The 20,808-nt window shown below is 47.9% G+C and overlaps 1 protein-coding gene across 1 annotated transcript in view; it reads left to right on the plus strand.

The window, feature by feature from the left end:
* LOC120228765 (multidrug and toxin extrusion protein 2-like) overlaps positions 1–20,808 on the plus strand; it is a 41,871-nt gene that overhangs the window by 8,505 nt on the left and 12,558 nt on the right. The window contains exons 4-11 of the mRNA XM_039227358.1: positions 1,573–1,721; positions 2,428–2,470; positions 3,017–3,061; positions 5,063–5,160; positions 6,678–6,775; positions 8,202–8,315; positions 9,131–9,198; positions 20,135–20,243. Coding sequence (XP_039083289.1) covers positions 1,573–1,721; positions 2,428–2,470; positions 3,017–3,061; positions 5,063–5,160; positions 6,678–6,775; positions 8,202–8,315; positions 9,131–9,198; positions 20,135–20,243 — 724 coding nt within the window. The remainder of the gene's footprint in view (positions 1–1,572; positions 1,722–2,427; positions 2,471–3,016; positions 3,062–5,062; positions 5,161–6,677; positions 6,776–8,201; positions 8,316–9,130; positions 9,199–20,134; positions 20,244–20,808) is intronic.

Genomic DNA, 20,808 nt, shown 5'->3' on the forward strand with positions numbered 1-20,808 from the left:
CTCAGCAGTTGGTACATGAGGGTATCCTGAGATGGTTTTTCCAGGCTGAGCTAAATGTGGCACTAAAGGACTTACTATAATGTAGCTCTGGATTGGCCTGGTAGAGGATATGAAATACTGTTTTAAAAGCTATTTTGTCCCTTTTTTGTTACCATTTATTTGTATTCGTATAGTTAAAAAAAACAAGAAAGATTGTATCTTTTTTTCCCACCTATCAGTATACAGTGGGATATCTTTGTGTATTACTAAATGTATTTCCATCATAACACGTGGTTTCTTGATTTTTAGTATATGTGCTGCCGAAGCGAGCACGGTTTCTTGATTTTTAAATAACGTTTTAAAAACGTTGTAAAGGTCAAGCAACATATATAAACTTTAGGTTATCTAGAAGAGTATTTGAAAAAGATGGGGGGGAAAATCACTCAAATTTAACCCTTCTGAGTTATCTTTATTAGCTTTTTGGTGAATATCCTCCAGATATTTCCAAATACGTACATTTACACCATTCTCAAGTCTACATGGTCTTACTACTTTTTCCTCCCATTAAACCATGTGTTTTGGAGAACACATTGAATGATGTAGGTAGACACATTCCCTTTTAATATTTGCTCAGTATTCTCTGTCCTTTTTATTGCCATTGGTTTTAATTTCTTTCCACTGACTCTTTGAATGCACTTTAAGTTAGACTCCATTTTGGTTGTGAGAGACAGTCACTCGGGTACTTGGAGGAAAGGGAGCGTGGGAAAAGCTTTGTGAGGCCTCGGCTCTGCCAAGGTCACTGGGGGGATGGGGCCTGCCCTGCCCTCCCGTGGTCCGCTCTCCCGCTCTGTGCTCTGGCCACCTGGCCGCCACTCACTTCTGCCTTTTGTACCCTTGTCACACTTCACCATCAGCAGGTTATGTCGTTTCTCTGCTCGGAACTCTCCCGTGACCCGTCTCACTGTGGAGGCCGCTGGGCCCACTGCTGTCCCCACCCCTACCCGGGTTCAAGCGCAAACCCCCCCCCCAATCCCCTTCCCGGGGTGGCCTCCCATCGGCACTCTGTTCCCCTTCCCCGATGTCTTTTTCTCCAAGCATCTCTGCCATTCTAGAGAATGCCCTCTAGATCTTGTTATTTCTGTTTATCGTCTGTCTCCCTTTCCTTCTAGAAAGTCAGCTCCATGATGGCAGGGACTTCTGCCTGCTTTGTTCACTGCTGAGGTAGTTCCCGGGTCTCAAGAAATACTGAGTTCAAGAAATACTTGCTGAATGAATTTGGCAGGTTCTATCTAACCTGTGCCCACCTCTGCGTCCACCTTTTAAGCCCTGCTCTCTGCCGTCAGGGCCCTCCGTGTCTAACTGTCCCTGTTCCCAGAGGCAGGGGACTCATCGTCCCGGCACATGTGTAAAATGCCGTTGGTGCCCTTGGCTCTGGTGCTGGCGTCGGGAACCGATGGCGGGAGACGCCGGCTGGCCGCTGTGGGGGGCCCGCGGGCGCTCTCCCTCGGGGAGCTGTTTGTGATGCCGGCGGCCCAGGCTGTGGCCTGCCTGGTACACAGTGGCACTCTGTATCGCCGCGTTTGTTTTCTCTAGTCCTTCGGCGGCAAGAACCTAAAACGCGTGGGGATCATACTTCAGAGAGGAATCCTTATCCTGATGCTGTGCTGCTTTCCTTGCTGGGCCGTCTTCATCAACACGGAGCGCATCCTCCTGCTGTTGAAACAAGACCCCGAAGTCTCCAGGTCAGCGGCATCTGTAATGGGAGAACCCCAGGTCCAGCGTAAATGGCCGTCTGCTCGTCTTAACTGGCGTTGGCATTTCCGGCCAGTTACCTGGACTTGAACCCCCGTGGAGAATGGCAGCTGTGACCTGTGGATCACAGGGCATTAAGGCTGGCAGGGAGGACCTGACACAGAGGGACGCAGTAGCCTGACATCCTGCCCAGGGCGAAAAGATAGAGGACAAGAATGTTCACACCCCTGGCCCCAGCCTGCTTTCCCCATGTTTTGCAAACGCACAGAGGAAACCAGCAAGCTCTCTGGGATCGTGTTCGGGGTGTGCGGGATCGAGGGAGGCGAGGAGGCATCTCTCCTTTCTAGAACACTGTTCATCTTGCTTCGGGGCGAGATACGGCTGCAGTCCTGACCCAAAACATTTTCTGAACTTTGCCCAACTTTTAGTTCATTTTGCTCGGCTCATTCCACCCTTTTTCCTGCTAAGCATGAGCGGAAAGATGTGAAGTCAGACTTTCTGTAGAAAGCAGACACGTAGCAACTGTAATGTTCATCTGGGTTGTAGAAAAAGCCTCCTCAAAGTTGTATTAAATGTCTCCCGCGTAAATTACATTTAGTTTTAATTTTTAGGAGATGCTGACTGTATGCGTTCAATTTGAAGAAGTACGGGCGGCAGTTGTTTGAATGATAACTGAAGGCTGTTTGTCTGTTTCAGGATAGCCCAGATTTATGTGATGATTTTCATTCCTGCTCTTCCTGTAAGTATCGAGGCTATTCTGTGCCCCGTTTCGTGAAGGAGCTCGTGAATATCGCCATGCCTGTGCCTCCCCTCCTTTTGATTATTTTACCATAGTCCCGTTCCCGGGTGAGTTGAGCACGTATCTCTTGGACCTGTCATCCTGTTACTGCTTCTCAGAGCTTGTACCGCTTTGACATCCAGCAGCTTAAATGTAATACAGACACCGATGAGGGGAAGAGCTTCTGTCCTTATTCTGTGGGGGCTTTTGATTGCAAATTAATTAGGATGTTTCCTTTGGGGCCCCTCTGGGATGGGGGGAAAAGTACCACCAGCTTTCGCCTTGGGAGCCGTTCAGATGTCAGGGTAGTGAGCAGTTTCCGATTCAGCCAGTAGAGGTCTGAGACTCCTCTCTGGAAAATTCCAAGCAGCTTCCTAGCGTTTGATCCGCGTGGGTCTGGGTCTCCGGTTTTGAGGTCGCATCAAGAGGAAATACCTTCTTGGAAACCAGACCGTCGGAATCCCGCTTTGATGGTAACGGGAGGCTTTTTTCTATTTTCTCTCACAGGCAGCGTTCCTCTTCCAGCTGCAGACAAGATACTTACAGTGTCAGGTGCAGAGCCTTTGCATTTTTTACTCCGTGGGCCCTGGGAATGTGGGGTGAATATTCTTAGGGAGCTTTCCACGAAACTTAGTCACAGTTTTTTCCCCGGAATTTTACCCAGAGCTCATTTGGCAGACATGAGGTCTTGTACGCGGATTTTGTCCAGCTCAGGAGAGAAGCCCGCCTCAGCCTGTCAGATTGCTGCGCGCCCCCCCCCCATTTTACTTTGCACAATTCCCCCCCCCCCACAGCACCCCTTCCCTCTTCTGTGGGCTGCCTGCTGGCTTTGGGTCTGGCCTCAGGCCCGGCTCTGGTGCCTGTGCTTTAGAGAAGGCCCCAGAGTTCCTGGGGCCACATCCGCAGAAGTGCATGGGGTTTACGGCGTCCCCAGGAACCAGAGGGACGGGGGACGCGGTGGAGAAGGCTGAGGGCAGAGCTGAGGGCTGAGCTCTGCCTCACTGTGTCCCCTCCCCAAGTCCCTCTTTCGTGAGCCGCCCGCTTCCCTTCGTGTAACTTTGTCCGTGGAAGCTGCTCTGCTTTGATGGTGGCCAACTCTTTTAAAAAAAAATGTAGGCTCGGGGCGCCTGGGTGGCTTAGTCGGTTAAGCATCCGAGTTTCGCTTAGGTCATGATCTCGCGGTTCGTGGGTTCGAGCCCCGCGTCGGGCTCTGTGCTGACTGCCAGCTCAGAGCCTGGAGCCTTTTTCAGAGTCTGTGTCTCCCTCTCTCTCTGACCCTCCCCTGCTCACGCTGCCTCTCTCTCTCTCCTAGAAATAAATGAAAAAATATTTTTTTAAAAAATGTAGGTTGTTTTTTTTTTTTTTTTTACCTTGAGAGAGAGAGTGTGAGCTGGAGAGGGGCAGAGATGGAGAGGGAGAGGGAAAGAGAGAATCCCAAGTAGGCTCCATGCTGTCAGTGCAGAGCCCAGCATGGGGCTCGATCTCATGACCCCAGGATCATTGACCTGAGCCAAAATCAAGAGTCAGACGCTCAACAGACCAAACCCCTGGGGTGCCCCAAATGTAGACTCTTCAAGAAAATGTTTATCTGAGGACAAGCGTAGAGTAGGCGACAGACACACACCAGGTGAGGAGCTACGGCCCCATAAACATGGGGGTGAACATTCACTGCACACCTACTAGGGACAAAGCGCTGCTGGTGCTTCGTGTGAGGTGACGTCCTGAACCCTCAGCTCCGCCCGCACAGAAGTACAGTAATTCGGCCCGCGTGTCTCCCACGTGGTCTTCCGGGACACCTCGTGCCACGAACCAATGTGCTGTCCGGGTCCCTTCTCTTTGTTGTTACTGTGATGGAAACGGTGGCCCAGCGGGTCGTTCAGAAGCGTTTAGAAACATCTGATGGTCGGGCTCGCAGCGGCCCTAGTGGGGAAGACACGGCCGTGGCTTTGACCCTGGCATTGGCGTCCTCTGACCGTGCTGTCATTCACAGCCATTGCCTGTTTAGGAAACCTCACTCTCCCTCCCGCCAGAGTCTTCTTGCTCTCACTTGACCACCACATTCTCCGTCCGCCAGAGGTGTGGAAGCATCCACACGTCCTCGCGGTCCCCAGCCTGGGGGCTGTCCAAACCCGGCGCTTCTGGGATTTTGGGGGAGGCTCCCTCACTAGGCAGGACTGATCGCTGCCTCTATTCCCAGCCCCTCTCCCCTCCCCCGAATATGAGAGATGGGCTGAAAATGTCAAGCATCTAACAACCATGGCTTCGTTGTTCTGGTGACCAGCTCCCATCCAGGAGCCCCCCCAGCGTCATTAGGACGAAAGGCATCCTTGCACCCAAGAAATTCCAAAGGATTGAGGAACTCTGTCAAGAACCCAGGTTGGAGACCAAATATTAGAACAACCACTGAGAAGTTACAGGCGCGTTAGGAGCTCTGTTCTGGGAAGGGGGGGCGGGGTGGGGGCAGAGACCAATGTATCTGTTCTCTATTACGTCACACCGTGTAACTGATCGGCTTTTGCAAATGCTGCTTGTTTTCCTGTTTGGGGATTTTAGGGCATCATCATGCCTCAGGTGATCACTGGGATTGCAGTGAACATAATCAATGTGGGCATGAATGCTCTCCTGCTCTATGCCCTGGACCTCGGAGTGGTGTAAGTCATGACCTGTTCCCTCCGCAAATCCGAGTGTCTGCTGGATGCGGCCCGGGGGCTGGGACGTGGGTGGGTGAAGCGGCCGGGAGGGGGGTGGGTGCCGGTGTTCTGGAGCACCCGCAGCCCAGGCTGCTGGGGGAAGAGCGGAGCTTAGCTGGGGGAGGACTTCATGGAAGAAGTAATGTGTGCTGACTTGCATGTCGGGGTGGAGTGAGTGCGAGAGAGTCGCTCTAGCCCATGAAGACTGAGGTGCACGACCTGAGCAATGGCTGGAGGGGCAGAGGGCTGTAGGGATCGCCCACCAGCTCTCAGTTGTAAGAAATCAAGCTAGTTCCAGCTGTCTGAAGCCGGGGAGTGTGAGGGTCCCACGTAGGAGGCAGCGTCAGTTTGGACCTCCCGCCAGTAGGCACCAGGCTGTCCGTCCATCACTGACTCGAACCACCTGGTGTGCTGGTCCAGATTGTCCGTCCATCACTGACTCGAACCACCTGGTGTGCTGGTCCAGATCCAGCCCCCTTCATATGGGCTGACATGGTCACACCAGCGCTCCAGACGTATTATGAATGAAATGAAATAAAATGAGATAGAATTGAATGGAAAATAAGGTATGGAGATACTTTCATGAGACTCTGTGTGTATGCATATATGTTACATACATAAATATATAAAAGCCATTAAATGGTGGATAGTAGAGGTGGAGTACAAGAATAATCAATGAAAAAAGGTTTGTAACATCTTCTGCCAGAAAATTGAAAGAGGCTTTGACCGTGGGGGGAGGTACGGGTCAGCAGGCAGGTCTGAGAGCTGGTAACGTCAGCTCACATGAACACCTGAGTGGCATCCGGGTTTGTCGGGCTTTCCTCTGCACGTGCACCTTACAGATCATCTCGTAGAAGTTTCTTGAACAGGGGTATGAAGGACAGTTTGGGGATAGTTGGGAAAGAGGAGAGGAACACACAGGAATGGATTAATAAGTGATAACAATGTGAGGATTGGTCAGAAGAGTAAAGTGAAAACATAGAAAGCAAGCAGAGTTTAGGCTCACTGTGCCAGAACAGGGCTTCATGTAATTGGTGGTGATAAAATATCATCTTTTGAAGATGCTCTAAGGTTGTCTTGTAATAGAAAACAAGTTTATTATAATCCTGGGAAATAAAACAACTGTAAACCTTAGACCAGTATTTTGAGCACAGTAGTTGTTTTTAATATTTGATTTCGCTAACTACATTTAAGAATTTATCTGATGGGTTATTTCGGGCTGTTTTAGGACAAAGGACAGTGACGTGCGCATGTGCTTTTATTTTTCTGTTGATGAATGGTAACATTTGGCTCTTCCACAAAATTGTTCAAGTCTATTATAAATGGATAGTGTATTTAAATCCTTAAAAGATAGTCCACAGGTTGTAGGCTTTTCTAATAACTGTAATTTTTAAACAGCAAAAGCTTATCAAGGGTAGTGTGCTTATTTGTATTTGGACGGCATATACGCCCAGTGATGATCACTTTCTCTCCTGCAGAGGGTCTGCGTGGGCAAACACCATTTCCCAGTTCCTACTGTCTATTCTTCTCCTCCTGTACACATGGTGGAAGAAACTCCATGCCGATACCTGGGGAGGTATGAGAAACTTGATTTACATTATGATCATTTGTTATTCAGAAGGGTATAATTCTGGTGTTCGGATATTTTTCTCCCAGAGAGTTTTTTTTTTACTCTTTTGGAAAATTAAAAAAGGTTTCCAAATTGGATTCCTGAAAATATAAAAATTTCAGGTCACTGTGAGTTTTTTTTCTCCTATCCGTAAAGGCAGCTTTTGGTCATAGAAAACGGTTGGCAGCTATTAGGTGTTTTTTTTATTTTTTTTTTTTTTTAATACAAATAGTTTATTGTCAAATTGGTTTCCATATAACACCCAGTGCTCACCCCCACAAGTGCCCTCCTCCATGCCCATCCCCCCCCCCCAGCTGTTAGGTTTAAGAGTTGACACTTTAATGCGTTAAAATTGCAGATACAAAATCCAGGTTTTTCTTTGCAAGTCATCTGTTGTATTAAAGCAGAGTTTGATTAATGTCTTATCAACTCAAGTGAAAAGATTGAACTCCTGAGTAATAGTACCACTTACAGTTTAGCCAAATTCCCTTTTTCTTTTTTTTTTAATGTTTTGTTTATTTCTAGGAGAGAGAGAGAGAGACAGCGTGAGCAGGGGAGGGTCAGAGAGAGAGGGAGTCACAGACTGAAACAGGCTCCAGGCTCTGAGCTGGCAGTCAGCACAGAGCCCGACGTGGGGCTCGACCCCACGAACCGCGAGATCATGACCTAAGCGAAAGTCGGACGCTTAACCAACTAAGCCACCCAGGTGCCCCTAGCCAAATTCCCTTTAATAGTTCAACATGCATTTGTAAATTTAGTTAAATAGATTTATTTTGTTTTCTAATTTTTTTCTTAATGTTTATTTATTTTCAAGAGACAGAGAGACAAGAGCGTGAGCAGGGAGGAGGGGGAGGGAGACACAGAATCCGAAGCAGGCTCCAGCTTCCGAGCTGTCAGTACAGAGCCTGATGTGGGGCTCGAACTCACCAACCACGAGATCGTGACCTGAGCTGAAGTTGGTCGGTTTAACTTACTGAGCCGCCCAGGCACCCCTGTTTTCTTTCTTTCTTTCCTTTTTTTTTTTCCCCAATATTTTTTATTTTATTTCTAGGAGAGAGAGAGAGACAGCGTGAACAGGCGAGGGTCAGAGAGAGAGGGAGTCACAGACTCTGAAATAGGCTCCAGGCTCTGAGCTGGCAGTCAGCACAGAGCCCGACGCGGGGTTCTAACCCATGAACCACGAGATCATGACCTAAGCAAAGGTCAGACGCTTAACCGACTAAGCCACCCTGGCGCCCCTTGTGTGACATCTTTAAAATACATTCTTTTTCTGGAGAACTCTGGTTCCTCCCAGCCTCTGGCCCTTTGGAGGAGGCAGCCATGTGAGGTAGAATTGTTGGCGTCAGAGACCGTTGAGAAGTAAAAGCTGTTTTCTCTCTCCCCTGTTCTCTAGGGTGGACGAGGGACTGTTTCCAGGAGTGGCGCTCCTACATCCAGCTGGCTGTCCCCAGTATGTTCATGGTGTGCATCGAGTGGTGGACCTTTGAGATCGGAACCTTCCTTGCAGGTTGGTCGATAGGCCGGCGGAAGTCCCAGAACAGCCTGGCGAGTCTCGTCGCCAGAGCTTTTCAGGAGACACGGGTCTTACTTCTCCTCCCTGCCCATTCCGCCGAGCTCTCGTAGCCGCGTTCAGTGGGGCTTTAGCTCTGCCTCCCTGCCCTTCACTTTCCGCTCAGAGACGGAAGTCAGGCGTAAGCAGTGTGCCAGGGTCCCGGAGGGGGAGAACTGAAACCCAGATCTGGGTCTCGTGCCGCTCTGACCTGCTTCAGCTGACTTCTGCTGTGCATCGTGCAAGTTTTTAGGTCACGTGTACAGAGTGCCTGATGTGCTCTGTTTTAGACGTGATCTTTGATCATTTTGGTCCTAGGTGTTCGCCATAGCCGTCTTACTGCCAGGAGAGTAACAGGACGTAATAGGGGATGGTGATGATGGATGTTAAAGTCCCTGGGGACACTTGAGTACCCAGTAGTCCCCCCACATCAGAGCTCCCCTCCCCCCCATTGTGACCCTGTGTCTGCCCGAGGAATGACCTGCAACTCTAGGAGCCCCGTTTTCTCCTTTAAACCTGACGTTTTGTTCCCTGGTGGACAGGGACTTGGAGACGGAACCTTACCATGTCAGCTGCCCTAGTTCTTGGAAGGTTCCTGGGAGTGGACCCTGGGGTCGTCCTCGGCACAGATCATGAATTCTGCTGCTGGCTTTTGCTTCTGGGAGCGATCCTGGCTCCCTCTAAGTTAAGACAAGCCCTCGTTTCACAAGGAAAGTGTTTGCTCTGATCTACTTTCTGACATGTGTTTTGTGTGTGTCTGTCCAACATTTCAGGACTGATTAGCGTGACAGAGCTTGGGGCCCAGGCCATCATTTACGAACTGGCCTCTGTAGCCTACATGGTAAGAACCTTTGGGGTGAGCCCTAACCCCTTCTCTGCACAAACTCTGCCAGATTGTTGGCATTGCGTTCCTTCAGCCAGAGCACAGCATACGGGAGGGAGCATGGAGTTTGGAGCCAGACGCTGGGTTTGAGTCTTGCCATGCTGCTCCCCAGCTGTGCGACTGTGGGCTCCTTACTTAACCTTTCTGAGCCTCTGTTTTCTCACATACAAAATGGGGAAACAAATACCTACGCCGAGTGAAGACACAATATGATAATGTGTCAAAGCACTTAGCACGATGCCCGGCATGTTTATTCAACAAATAGGGAGTTGGTGGCACTAGGATGTGATTTTGAGCGAGATGGGGATATTCCCTGCCCTCTGGTGGCTTGTGGCCTGGTGAGGACACAGACACAGACAAGGAAGCAGGTAAACGGGAACATTACAAATACGGGTGACGCGTACCGTAGAAGACGCAAGAAAAGTCTGAGGTGCGTAAAGGTAGAGCTGGCCCCCTGTTTAGGCAGGGCCGTCAGAAGCAGTCCTCCTGAGCTGCTCGTTTGGCTGAGAATTGAAGGGGAGGGGAGCCAGCCCAGGGGGCCCGGGGTGAGAGCTGGCGACAGAGCCTGAGCGAAGACTCTGGGATGGAAGACAGCACTTCGCACGTTCGGGGCCCCAGACAGGAACCTGGCTGACGGGGCTGGTGAGGAAAGAAGGGAGTGACGGGTAGAAGCGGGCTTAGGGGAGGACGGCTGTCTGGGGAGGGGGAGGGGTCCGAAGGAGGCTGTTAGGATCCCCGCGGTGAGCACCTAGGGGAACGGGGAGACAAGTGGGTGAGTTAGTTGTGTGGGAGGCGGAGTGGACGGGACGTGACCGGGGTTTGGGTATGAGGCGCGAGGCCACGAATTCGGAAGAATCACAAACGACCCCAGAGTTTCTAGCTCGAATAACCCCGTGAGGACAATGCCTTTACCTCTTGACTTGAATATTCCAAACCTGTACAAATACTCCCTTTGTTTCAGTTGATTCTTATTTTTTATTATTTTTTAATTTTAATTTTTTAAATTTATTTGTTTTACAACTAGTTTATTGTCAGATTGGTTTCCATATAACACCCAGTGCTCATTCCCACAAGTGCCCTCCTCCATGCCCATCTCCCCCCTCCCCCCCGCACTCATCAGTCCTCAGTTTGTTCTCAGCATTCAACAGTCTCTCATGGGTTGCCTCCTTCCCTCTCCCCCACCATTTCCCCCCTTCTTCTCCCCCACGGTCCTCAGTTAAGTTCCTCCTAATACTCCTATACGTGCAAACATGTGATATTTGTCCTTCTCCGCCTGACTTATTTCGCTCAGCATAACACCCTCAAGGTCCATCCGTGTGGCTACAAATGGCCAGATTTCATTGTTTCTCATTGCCGTCTAGTATTCCATGGTATAGATAAACCACATCTTCTTGATCCATTCGTCCGTTGATGGACACTTAGGCTCTTTCCGTGTTTTGGCTGTTGTTGAGAGTGCTGCTATGAACATTGGGGTCCATGTGCCCTATGCATCAGCACTCCGGTATCCCTTGGGTAAATTCCTAGCAGTGCTATTGCTGGGTCACATGGGAGTTCTATTGTTAATTTTTTGAGGAACGTCCACACTGCTACATTCCCACCAACAGTGTAGGAGGGTGCCCGTTTCTCCACATCCTCGCCAGCATCTAGAGTCCTCTGATTTGCTCATTTTAGCCACTCTGACCCGCGTGAGGTTGTATCTCAGTGTGGTTTTGATTTGTATTTCCCTGATGAGGAGGGATGCTGAGCACCGTTTCATGTGTCTGTTGGCCATCTGGCTGTCCTCTTTGGAGAAGTGTCTGTTCATATCTTCTGCCCATTTCTTCACTGGGTTGTTTGTTTTTCAGGTGTGGAGTTTGGTGAGTTCCTTATAGATTTTGGATATTAACCCTTTATCTGATATGTCATTTGCAACTATCTTTTCCCATCCCGTCGGTTGCCTATTAGTTTTGTGGGTTGTTTCCTTTGCTGTGCAGAAGCTTATTATTTTTTAATTTTTAAATGTTTACTTATTTTGAGAGAGGAAAAGCATGAGCTGGGAGGGGCAGAGACTTGAGGGAGAGAGAAAGAGGGAGAAGGAGAGAGAGAGGGAGAGTCCCAACCCGACTCCATGCTGTCTGCGCAGAGCCCAGTCCGGGGCTTGATCCACAAATGCTGCAGTCATGACTTGAGCTGAAATCAAGAGTCAGACGCTTAATTGACTGAGCCATCCAGGCGCCCTGATTCTTATTTTTTTTAAAGACCGAGAGAGGCCAGGGCGCCTGGATGGCTCAGTCGGTTAAGCGTCCAACTTTGGCTCAGGTAATGATCACACGGTTCATGGGTTCGAGCCCCACATCGGGCTCTGTGCTGACAGCTCAGAGCCTGGAGCCTGTTTCCAATTCTGTATTTCCTTCTCTCCCTGACCCTCCCCTGCTCACTCTCTCTCTCTCTCTCTGTCTCTTTCTCTCTCTCTCAGAAATAAATAAAACATTAAAAAAAAGAAAAAGACCAAGAGAGGCCATCACGGCAATGGGATTGTGGAGGTTTTGTTTCCGTTTTTCTTTTAAATCTTAGACATGAAAAGAAAAAGGCTTTTTAGTGAGGATTGATGAAGTCGCTTAGGCAGAAAAGGGAAGAGTGTTCAGGAGCAAGCCCCAAGGTGTAGGAATCAGGAGGCGGACGGCTCAGCGAAAAGGGAAGACAGGGCAGTGTGGAGTGAAGGAAATCAAGACAACACGTTGTAGAGGAATCGAGCTATGACGGAGGAGTCACAGAAGGAATGGCAGTTGTACGCAGGACCAGTAGGAGGTAGCCTAGGGTGAAGTTGGAAAGAGTCCCCTGGGTTTTGGGTCATTAGAGGCCTTGCATACAAGAGTCATTATTCCAACGCTTTCAAGGTTGGTGAAGGAGCAGAGGCTGCTGACCAAACCTGTCTGGAGGTTTGGTAGTTGATGGCGGGAAACCAGACCATCAAGGGAGGGTTTTGGTTTTGCCTCTGTTTTGAAACGGGGACACCAGAGCTTGTGTGGTACGTGGTGGGCAGTACCTGTCTTCTAAATCTGTCACCTTCAGACCTTCTGTGTTTCTACCTGCTCTGTCATGGGCTTCCTTTTGTTTTCTTTTCCTTTTTAGTGGTGGTAAAAACCGCATCACATGAAAGTTACCATCTTAACCACTTTTAACTATGCCACACAGTAGCGTTACCATTGCTGCGCAGGTGCCAGGGCGGCTCCGTTGGTTAGCGCCGACTTGGGCTCAGGCCACGATCTCACGGTTCGGGAGTTCGAGCCCTGTGTCAGGGTTTGCGCTGATGGTGCGGAGCCTGCTTGGGATTCTCCCTCTCTCCTCTCTCTCTCTGCCTCTCCCCTACTCGTGACTTCTATCTCAAAATACATAAACTTAGAAAATCATCATGCAGCTAATCCCCAGAAACTTTTCACCCTGTAAGACTGAAACTCTACCCATCAAACAGTCGCCCCCTCCTCCCTCAGCCTTCGGCAACCACGGTTTCACTTTCTGATTTTTGTCTCGGGCTTCCCTCTGTTAGAGCCAGTAAGGAGATGATTCTTCATTATTCATGTGTAAAAAAACAAGTCCCCACAGGGGTGAGCTTACAATAAAAATTATAAAATACAAGGAAATAATCTGTGGGCAAGAGCTTGAACAGGTACAGCCAACAGGAAAATCGGAGTTCAGAACTTGAGATGATGGTATAATAATGGAGGAACAGGAAAGTATTTTTGGTTAAAGTCATGAAACATAAAAGAAGGAGCTACAACCGAAAGAACAATGTTTGGAAAGGAACCAGGTGAGATTTTTTTCAGTTACAAATTATAGTCAAACAAATGTAATACTCGGTAGGATCAGATTAGGTAAAGCTGGAAAGTCAGATAATGAACTTGAAGATCAACCTGTATATATACAATCAAATGATCTTCAACAAAGATGCAGAGACCATTCACTGGGGACAGGACAGTCTTTTCAGGAACGGACCCCAGGAAGACTGGACACTCACATGCAAAAGAATGAAGGTGCCCTCTTAACTCACGCCATATACAGAAATTAACTCAAAGTGCATCAAAGACCTAAACGTAAGCCCTAAACAATAAAACCTTTAGAAGACAGAAGGCGAAAGCTTCGTGACATTGGATTTGGCAATGATTTCTTGCATGTGACCCCAAAGGCACAGGCAACGAAAGAAAAAAATAGACAAGCTGGACTTGATGAATGAAAAATTAGTTGTATCCAAAGGCCATACCCACAGAGTAAAAAGGCAGCCCACAGAATGGGAGAAAATACCTGCAAATCCTGTGGGATAGGGGAGTAGTATCCAAAATATAGAGAGAACTACTAACATTTAGTAGCAAAACAAAAACAAAAAGAAAAACAAAAAACCAAACAACTGGATTAAAAAATGGGCCAAGGACTTGAACAGATTTTTCCCCCCAAGGAAGATATACAGATGGACAATAAGCACGTGAAAAGATACTCAGCTTCACTGATCATTCGGAAATAATTACCAAAACAACTACATTGAGATACCATCTTATATACATCTTGTACTATTCAGAAAACCCAAACACACAGAAAATAACAAGTATTGGTGGGAATGTAATATGGTGCAGCCACTGGAAAGAAAGTGTGGTGGTTCTTCAAAAAATTAAAAATAAAAGTGTCATGTGATCAGGCAGCGTCACTTTGGGGTAGACCTAAAAACCGAAAGTAAGATCTCCAAGAGATACCTGCACACCCACGTTCACGGCAGCGTTACGCACAGTAGCTAAAAGGTGGGAGCCACTCACATGTCCATCGACAGATGAATGGATAAGAAGAGTGTGATATGTACATACAGTACAGTATTAATCAGCCTTAAAAAGGAAGGAGATTATGACACAGGCTAAAAAATGGATGAACCGTGGGTCAATTGCTACTTGAAATAAGCCACTCCCAAAAAGACATAGAGGCATACCTCAGATGTATTACAGATTCAGTTCCAGACCACTGCCATAAAGTGAATATTGCAATAAAGCCAATGAAATGAAGTTTTTTGATTTCACAGTACATTAAGAAAGTTCTCCTTACGCTACGCTGCAGTTTATTAAGTGCAATAGCATATGTCTAAAAGGTGTACATGTCCTAGTTAAAAATACGTCATTACTCAAGAATACTAACCATCATCTGAGCTTTCAGCAAGTTGTAATCTTGGGGGAAGGTCTTCCCTTGATGTTGACCGCTGACTGATCAGGGTGGTGGTCGCTGAAGGTGGGTGTGGCTGTGACAATTTTTAAAAATAAGACAGCAGTGAAATATGCCGCATTGATCGGCTCTCCTTTCATGAATGATTTCTCGGTAGCATGTGATGCTGATTGATGGCATTTTACCTGCAGCAGAACTTCTTTGGAAATTGCAGTCAGTCCTCGCAAACCCTGCTGCTGCTTTATCAACTGAGTTCATGTAATACTCTTAAGTCCTGTGTTGTCATTTTGACAGTCTTCGGCATCTTCACCAGGACTAGATCTCCTCTCGGAACCACTGCCTTTGCGCGTCCACAAGAAGCAACTCCTCGTCCACTCAAGGTTTATCGTGAGGTTCCAGCCATTCAGTCACGTGTTCAGGCTCCACTTCTAATTCCAGTTCTCTTTCTGTTTCCACCAAGTCTGTAGTTACTTCCTCCACTGAGGCCTCGAACCCCTCAGTCCTGCATGAAGGTTGGAATCTGCTTCTTCCGGACTCCCATTCGTGTTGAAATTTTGATCTCTTCCCATGCATGATGAATGTTCTTGATGGCATCTAGAATGTTGAATCCTTTCCAGAAGGTTTTCAATTTACTTTGCCCACATCCATCAGAGGAATCACCGTCTATGGCAGCTGTAGCCTTAACGACATGCATCTCTTAAAAATTTTTAATGTTTTATTTCTGAGAGAAGCAGCATGAGCAGGGGAGGATCAGAGAGAGAGGGAGACACAGAATCTGAAACAGGCACGAAGTTCTGAGCTAGCTGTCAGCACAGATCCCGACGCGGGGCTCGAACCCATGAACCACGAGATAATGACCTGAGCCGAAGTTGGACGCTTAACTGACTGAGCCATCCAGGCGCCCCGACATGTATTTCTTAAATAGTAAGACTTGAAAGTTAAAATTATTCCTTGGTCCATGGCCTGCAAAATGGGTGCTGCGTTGGCAGGCGCAAAAACAAGATCAATCTCCTGTACATCTCTGTTAGAGCTCTTGGGTGACCAGCTGCATTGTCCATGAGCAGTGAGTGATACTTTTGAAGAGAATGTTTTTCTGAGCAGTCTCAACAGTGGGCTTTAAATATTGAGTAAACCGTGTTGTAAACAGAGGTGCTGTCATCCAGGCTTCTTTCTGTTAGTGGAGCGCAGGCAGAGTAGATTTAGCAGAATTTTTTGAGGCCCTAGGACTTTCAGAATGGTGAATGAACATTGGCTTCAATTTCAAGTCACCTGCTGCATTAGCCCCTAACAGGAGAGTCAGCCTGTCCCCTGAAGAAGCTTAGAAGCCAGGCGTTGGCTGCTCCTCTCTGGCTCTGAGAACCCTAGATGGCGTCTGTGCCCAACGGAAGGCTGTTTCGTTGAGTGTGGCCATCTTCAGGAGTTAGCTTAGCTCCATCTTCTGGGTATCCTGCCTCAGCTTGTGCATGAGCACTTGACATTTCACCTTGCACGTTTATGTTATAGAGACGGCTTCTCTCCTTAAACCTCCTGCGTGCGTGCGAGCACACACGCACGCACACACACACCAGCTTCAGACTTTCCTTCTGCAGCGTCCTCACCTTTCAGCCTTCGCAGAACTGAAGAGCATTAGGGTCTTGGCTCTGGATTAGCCTTTGGCTTCAGGGAACGTTGGGGCTGGTTTGCCCTTCGGTCCAGACCACTAATCCTTTCTCCACATCAGCAATAAGGCTTCACTGGACTACCACTTTTCCTTTCCTTCGAGAACTTTTCCTTTGCCTTCACAACTGGCCAGCTGGTGCAAGAGGCCAAGCTTTCAGCCTTCCTTACTACGCTTAATTGTTTCTAGCTTAATTTCAGGTGAGAGATGTGCGACTCTTCCTTTCCCTTCAACACTTAGAGGCTAGAGGCCGTCGTAGGGTTATTACTTGGTCTGATTTTAATATTGTGTCTCAGGGAAGGGGGAGGCCTGAGGAGAGGGAGAAAGGTGGGGGAAACAGCTGGTTGGTGAAGCAGTCGGGACACCTGGCATTTACCAGTTACATTCACGCTCTTACATGGGTTTTGTGAACGAAGTCTATGGTTTGTTTGATCTCATTTTTCACTTTATTGCATTCCTTTAAAAACCATTCGGAATAAATGGTCAAAGAACTTTTCCCGAAGATTATCTGGAAGGTAAGCTGTGAGCCATGCACATTTGAAAGAGCCTTTATTTTTCCCATGCACCTGTTCAGTAATTTGAGTGTAGGATTCTAGTTTCAAAAGTCTTCCCTCAGAATTTTTAGAGCATTGCTCTGTGATCATCTGGCATTGAGTTACTAATGTGAAGTTTGATCTTGATCTGGGTCTTGTTCCTTTGTGACACGTGGTTTTTCTTTTCGAAAGTTGTAGCGTTTATTTCTTTGTGTAGTTGTGAAGTTTCTCAAGTGTGGATTGCTCTGAAGGTACTTCTTTACTTTCCGTGCATATTAGCACTTGGCTTATGCCCTTTCAGAGCGAGGGCTTTTGTTTTCCTCAAATCCGAGAAGTTTTTTTTTTTTTTTTTAAATATTTTTATTTATTTCTAGGAGAGAGAGAGACAGCATGAGCAGGGGAGGGTCAGAGAGAGAGGGAGACACAGACTCAGAAACAGGCTCCAGGCTCCGAGCTGGCAGTCAGCACAGAGCCCGACGCGGGGCTCGAACCCACGAACCGCGAGATCATGACCTAAGCGAAAGTCGGACGCTTAAGCGACTAAGCCACCCAGGCGCCCCAAGAATAACAGCTTTAAAACTTCTCGGATTTGGGGGCGCCTGGGTGGCTTAGTCGCTTAAGCGTCCGACTTTCACTTAGGTCATGATCTCGCGGTTCGTGGGTTCGAGCCCCGCGTCGGGCTCTGTGCTGACAGCCAGCTCGGAGCCTGGAGCCTGTTTCTGAGTCTGTGTCTCCCTCTCTCTCTGACCCTCCCCTGCTCATGCTGTCTCTCTCTCTCCTAGAAATAAATAAATACATAAATAAATAACATTAAAAAAAAAGCTGTTATTCTTTTTCCCTTTTCTGTACCTTGTTTCTGTTCTCTCTTTTTAATGGCCTATTGGGTGGAGGTTGACCTCCAATATTGAACTTGGTTTTCTTTCATCGATTAAAAAAAAAAACTTGGGGTGCCTGGGTGGCTCAGTCGATTGAGCATCCGACTCTTGATTTCGGCTCAGGTCATGATCTCGGGGTTGTGGGATCGAGCCCTGTGTTGGGCTCCGTGCTGAACGTGGAGCCTGCTTAAGATTCTCTCTGCCCCTCTCCCGTATTTGCATGCTCTGTCTCTAAAAGAAAATCTTTCCTTCTTGTTAATTGTTTTTTTCTTTTACTTTCCAAAAACCCCTTCTTCTTCTCCAACAGTCCCTTCTTTATGGGAACTGTTATTTTTTTTTTTCTGCCACATTACCTTTTAAATATCTTTGGATACTAAGTTGAACCTTCAGACATTGTCTTCTGTTCTCTGAATCACCTCATTTGTTTCCTCTGAGGTCAGTTGGTCTCTTTTGGGGAGATGTTCTTTGGTTTTCCTCAAAGCTCTGGTGATCTTTATTAGTCCCTCTGTACTTACAAAAGAGTGAATAGGTTGATTTGTAAAGTAAATGGCGGGCATGGCTTTTCTGATCTTGTTAATGTGAGGATGGTTCTCCTACAGACCTCTCCCCCGAATGGGAAGGACCAGTAGGGAGCCAGGTCCGAAGGTGTATCTGTCCAGTGACAGCTTCATTTTAGGGTTTGTGGGTGGGGAGCAGGGAGCCGGCAGTCTGGCCCTCCCTGCCCCCCCCCAGGTCCCACCTGTCCCGAAGACAGTACAAGAGGGCCCTGGTTCTGAGGTGTTCACACCACACAGGGAGCTCTCCCATTTTGCTTTTCTACCTATGGCCTAGTCTTTCTGTGTGTGCAGAGTCCGAGAGCGAGGGGTGGGGGATTGGGTCTGGCTGCGCTGTATGTTGTGAATCTCCCCGAGTACCGCCCCCCAGTACCACCCCCCCCCAAGTACCGCCCACCACCGCCTCGCGGATGGACCTGAAGCTTCCAGCCTCCGGACGCTACACCGGGAACAGCTGGCAAGATGCGGCCTCTGCCTGCTTGTGTTCGGGACTGTGGTTTCCTGTGGTTCTTCCCCAGATGATGACATCACTTTCCCTCTTCCAGAAGCCAGTCTGCTCTCTTATTCTCCGTGATGTGCGAATGAACCTCTTTTTTGCCAAGCGCCTTTACTGATATTTTATTTTATTTTATTTTATTTTTTTATTTTTATTTTTTTTCCTTTACTGATATTTTAATGGTATTTGGGAGGGAAGAGAGTTAAGCCTGTGAGCTGATCGTTATTCTTGAACCAGAAGACAATCAGGGATACTGTGGACATTTAAGTTTTATAATGTTTTATATAGTCCATTGTTCTTCAAGGTCTTAATCGAATATATATTTTTACCAACTCAGGCTAGTTGTTAAAGCAATAGTAAGTTAGAGGTTGTTGGGAGGAGGCTGTTTCTAGTAGAAGTTAAAGCTGATGATAAATTGTCAGCAAACATGACCGCTAAAACCAGAGTTTTCTATATAACCCATGTTACCCGAACAGCTCCCCAAAGCAACACCATGTTTGTTACAGGATGATAATAGGAGGTCAAAAGAGTGACCTTGAGATTGAATAATGGTCTGTTTAACAGCAAGGAAGTTTAGGGGCTCCTGGGGGGCTCAGTCGGTTAGGCGTCTGACTTTAGCTCAGGTCATGAACTTGCAGTCTGTGGGTTAGAGCCCAGCGTTGGGCTCTGTGCTGACAGCTCAGAGCCTGGAGCCTGCTTCGGATTCTGTGTCTTCCTTTATCGCCGCCCCTCCCCCGTTCATACTCTCTCTCTCAAAGATAAACAGTAAAACAAAATTTTTTAAAAGAGCAAGGAAGGGGTGCCTGGGTGGCTCAGTCAGTTAAGTGTCCGACTTCGGCTCAGGTCCTGATTTCACGGTTTGTGGGTTCGAGGCCCACGTCGGGCTCTGTGCTGACTGCCAGCTCAGAGCCTGGAGCCTGCTTCGGATTCTGTGTCTCCCTCTCTCACCGCCCCTCCCCCACTCGTGTTCACTTGCTCTCTCTCAAAGATAAACACTAAAAAAAATATTTTTTTAAAGGGCAAGGAAGTTTATAGCTTCAGATTTCCAAAATGTATGATGAAAAATAAGATTTAGATATTTTGAAGGGACACATTTCAATGTCCTAGATAATTAGAAATGTGGAATGTTGAACACATGGAGTCAGGCTTCATCCGTGTTTATGTTCTTACAGTATGCCAGGCTTCGAGCTAAGTGCTTTTTCACGCAGTTCATTTAATTTTTCGAAATTGTTGATACATGTATAACACCGTTCATCTTATCTCATACAATGTGGCTAGATTGAATTAAGTCTTGATGGGGTGTGTCTGGCCCGTAAAGAAGGTGCTGTGCCCTAAAGTCCCACTTCATTAAGAGATTCCGCCCTGACATATCTGATACAGGTGGCAGTCAGGGCAGCCATTACCCTCCCTGTTCAGGAATGAAGAGATTAGGTGTCTGCAAGACCAAGCGAGTAGACTGTGGTCACACAGCTCAGATGTCATAGAACCAGTTCTAGAACACAGATCACTGTGTCTGTCGAGGGTTCCCATGTGGTTGGACCCCGGGGCACTAGTATTCTTTCACACCCTCTGACCTCTAATGATAGGTGGGTGTTTATTCTCAGGTGCCCCTTGGCTTCGGCGTGGCGGCCAGCGTCCGAGTGGGCAACGCTCTGGGGGCAGGGAATGCCAAGCAGGCCCGGGACTCCAGCATCACGGTCCTCCTGTGTGCGGGTGAGTTACAGCAGGTCTGCCCTCGGGCGTCCGTGCCGACTTGTGTCTGGTGACTTACTCGTATCCCGGCTTCTCTAGGGAATTGATTTCTCTCTGTGGCCTCAACTAGAATATTCTTTAAGCCCTTTCCAGTTCGCCCCGCTAAATAAAACTTGTCATTGTGACTTTCCGTTACTGGGTACCAATGAGATGGCGCGCTTGGTACTACTGAGAAATTTTCAGACCGTTATCACACGCAGGCTGGTTTTCTGACCAAAGCCTGTGGGACTGACGCTCCGTGTCCCTGGGCCACGCCGCCTCTTCCGGCAGTTTTGATGGTGTGGAATCTGCGCAGTTAGAGAAGATTCTACTTGTAGTGACGTGTCACTGAGCATCTTTTCCCTGCGTCTGCCTTAGAAGGAATCAGAATGAGGACGTCCTTGCTCTTTTCGACAGACAGTAATAAGAAACACTTAGAGTTAGTACATTTTTGGAGTCGTTGACGCCAGTGTCCCCGGGGACTTCAGTGCCACGATTTTTTTTTTTTTTTTAACGTTTTTTTTTTTTTTTTTTTTTTTTTTTTTTT

The sequence above is a fragment of the Hyaena hyaena genome, unplaced genomic scaffold (genome assembly GCF_003009895.1).
Source record: "Hyaena hyaena isolate Hyena2069 unplaced genomic scaffold, ASM300989v1 scaffold_27, whole genome shotgun sequence".
In the NCBI taxonomy this organism is placed as follows: domain Eukaryota; kingdom Metazoa; phylum Chordata; class Mammalia; order Carnivora; family Hyaenidae; genus Hyaena; species Hyaena hyaena.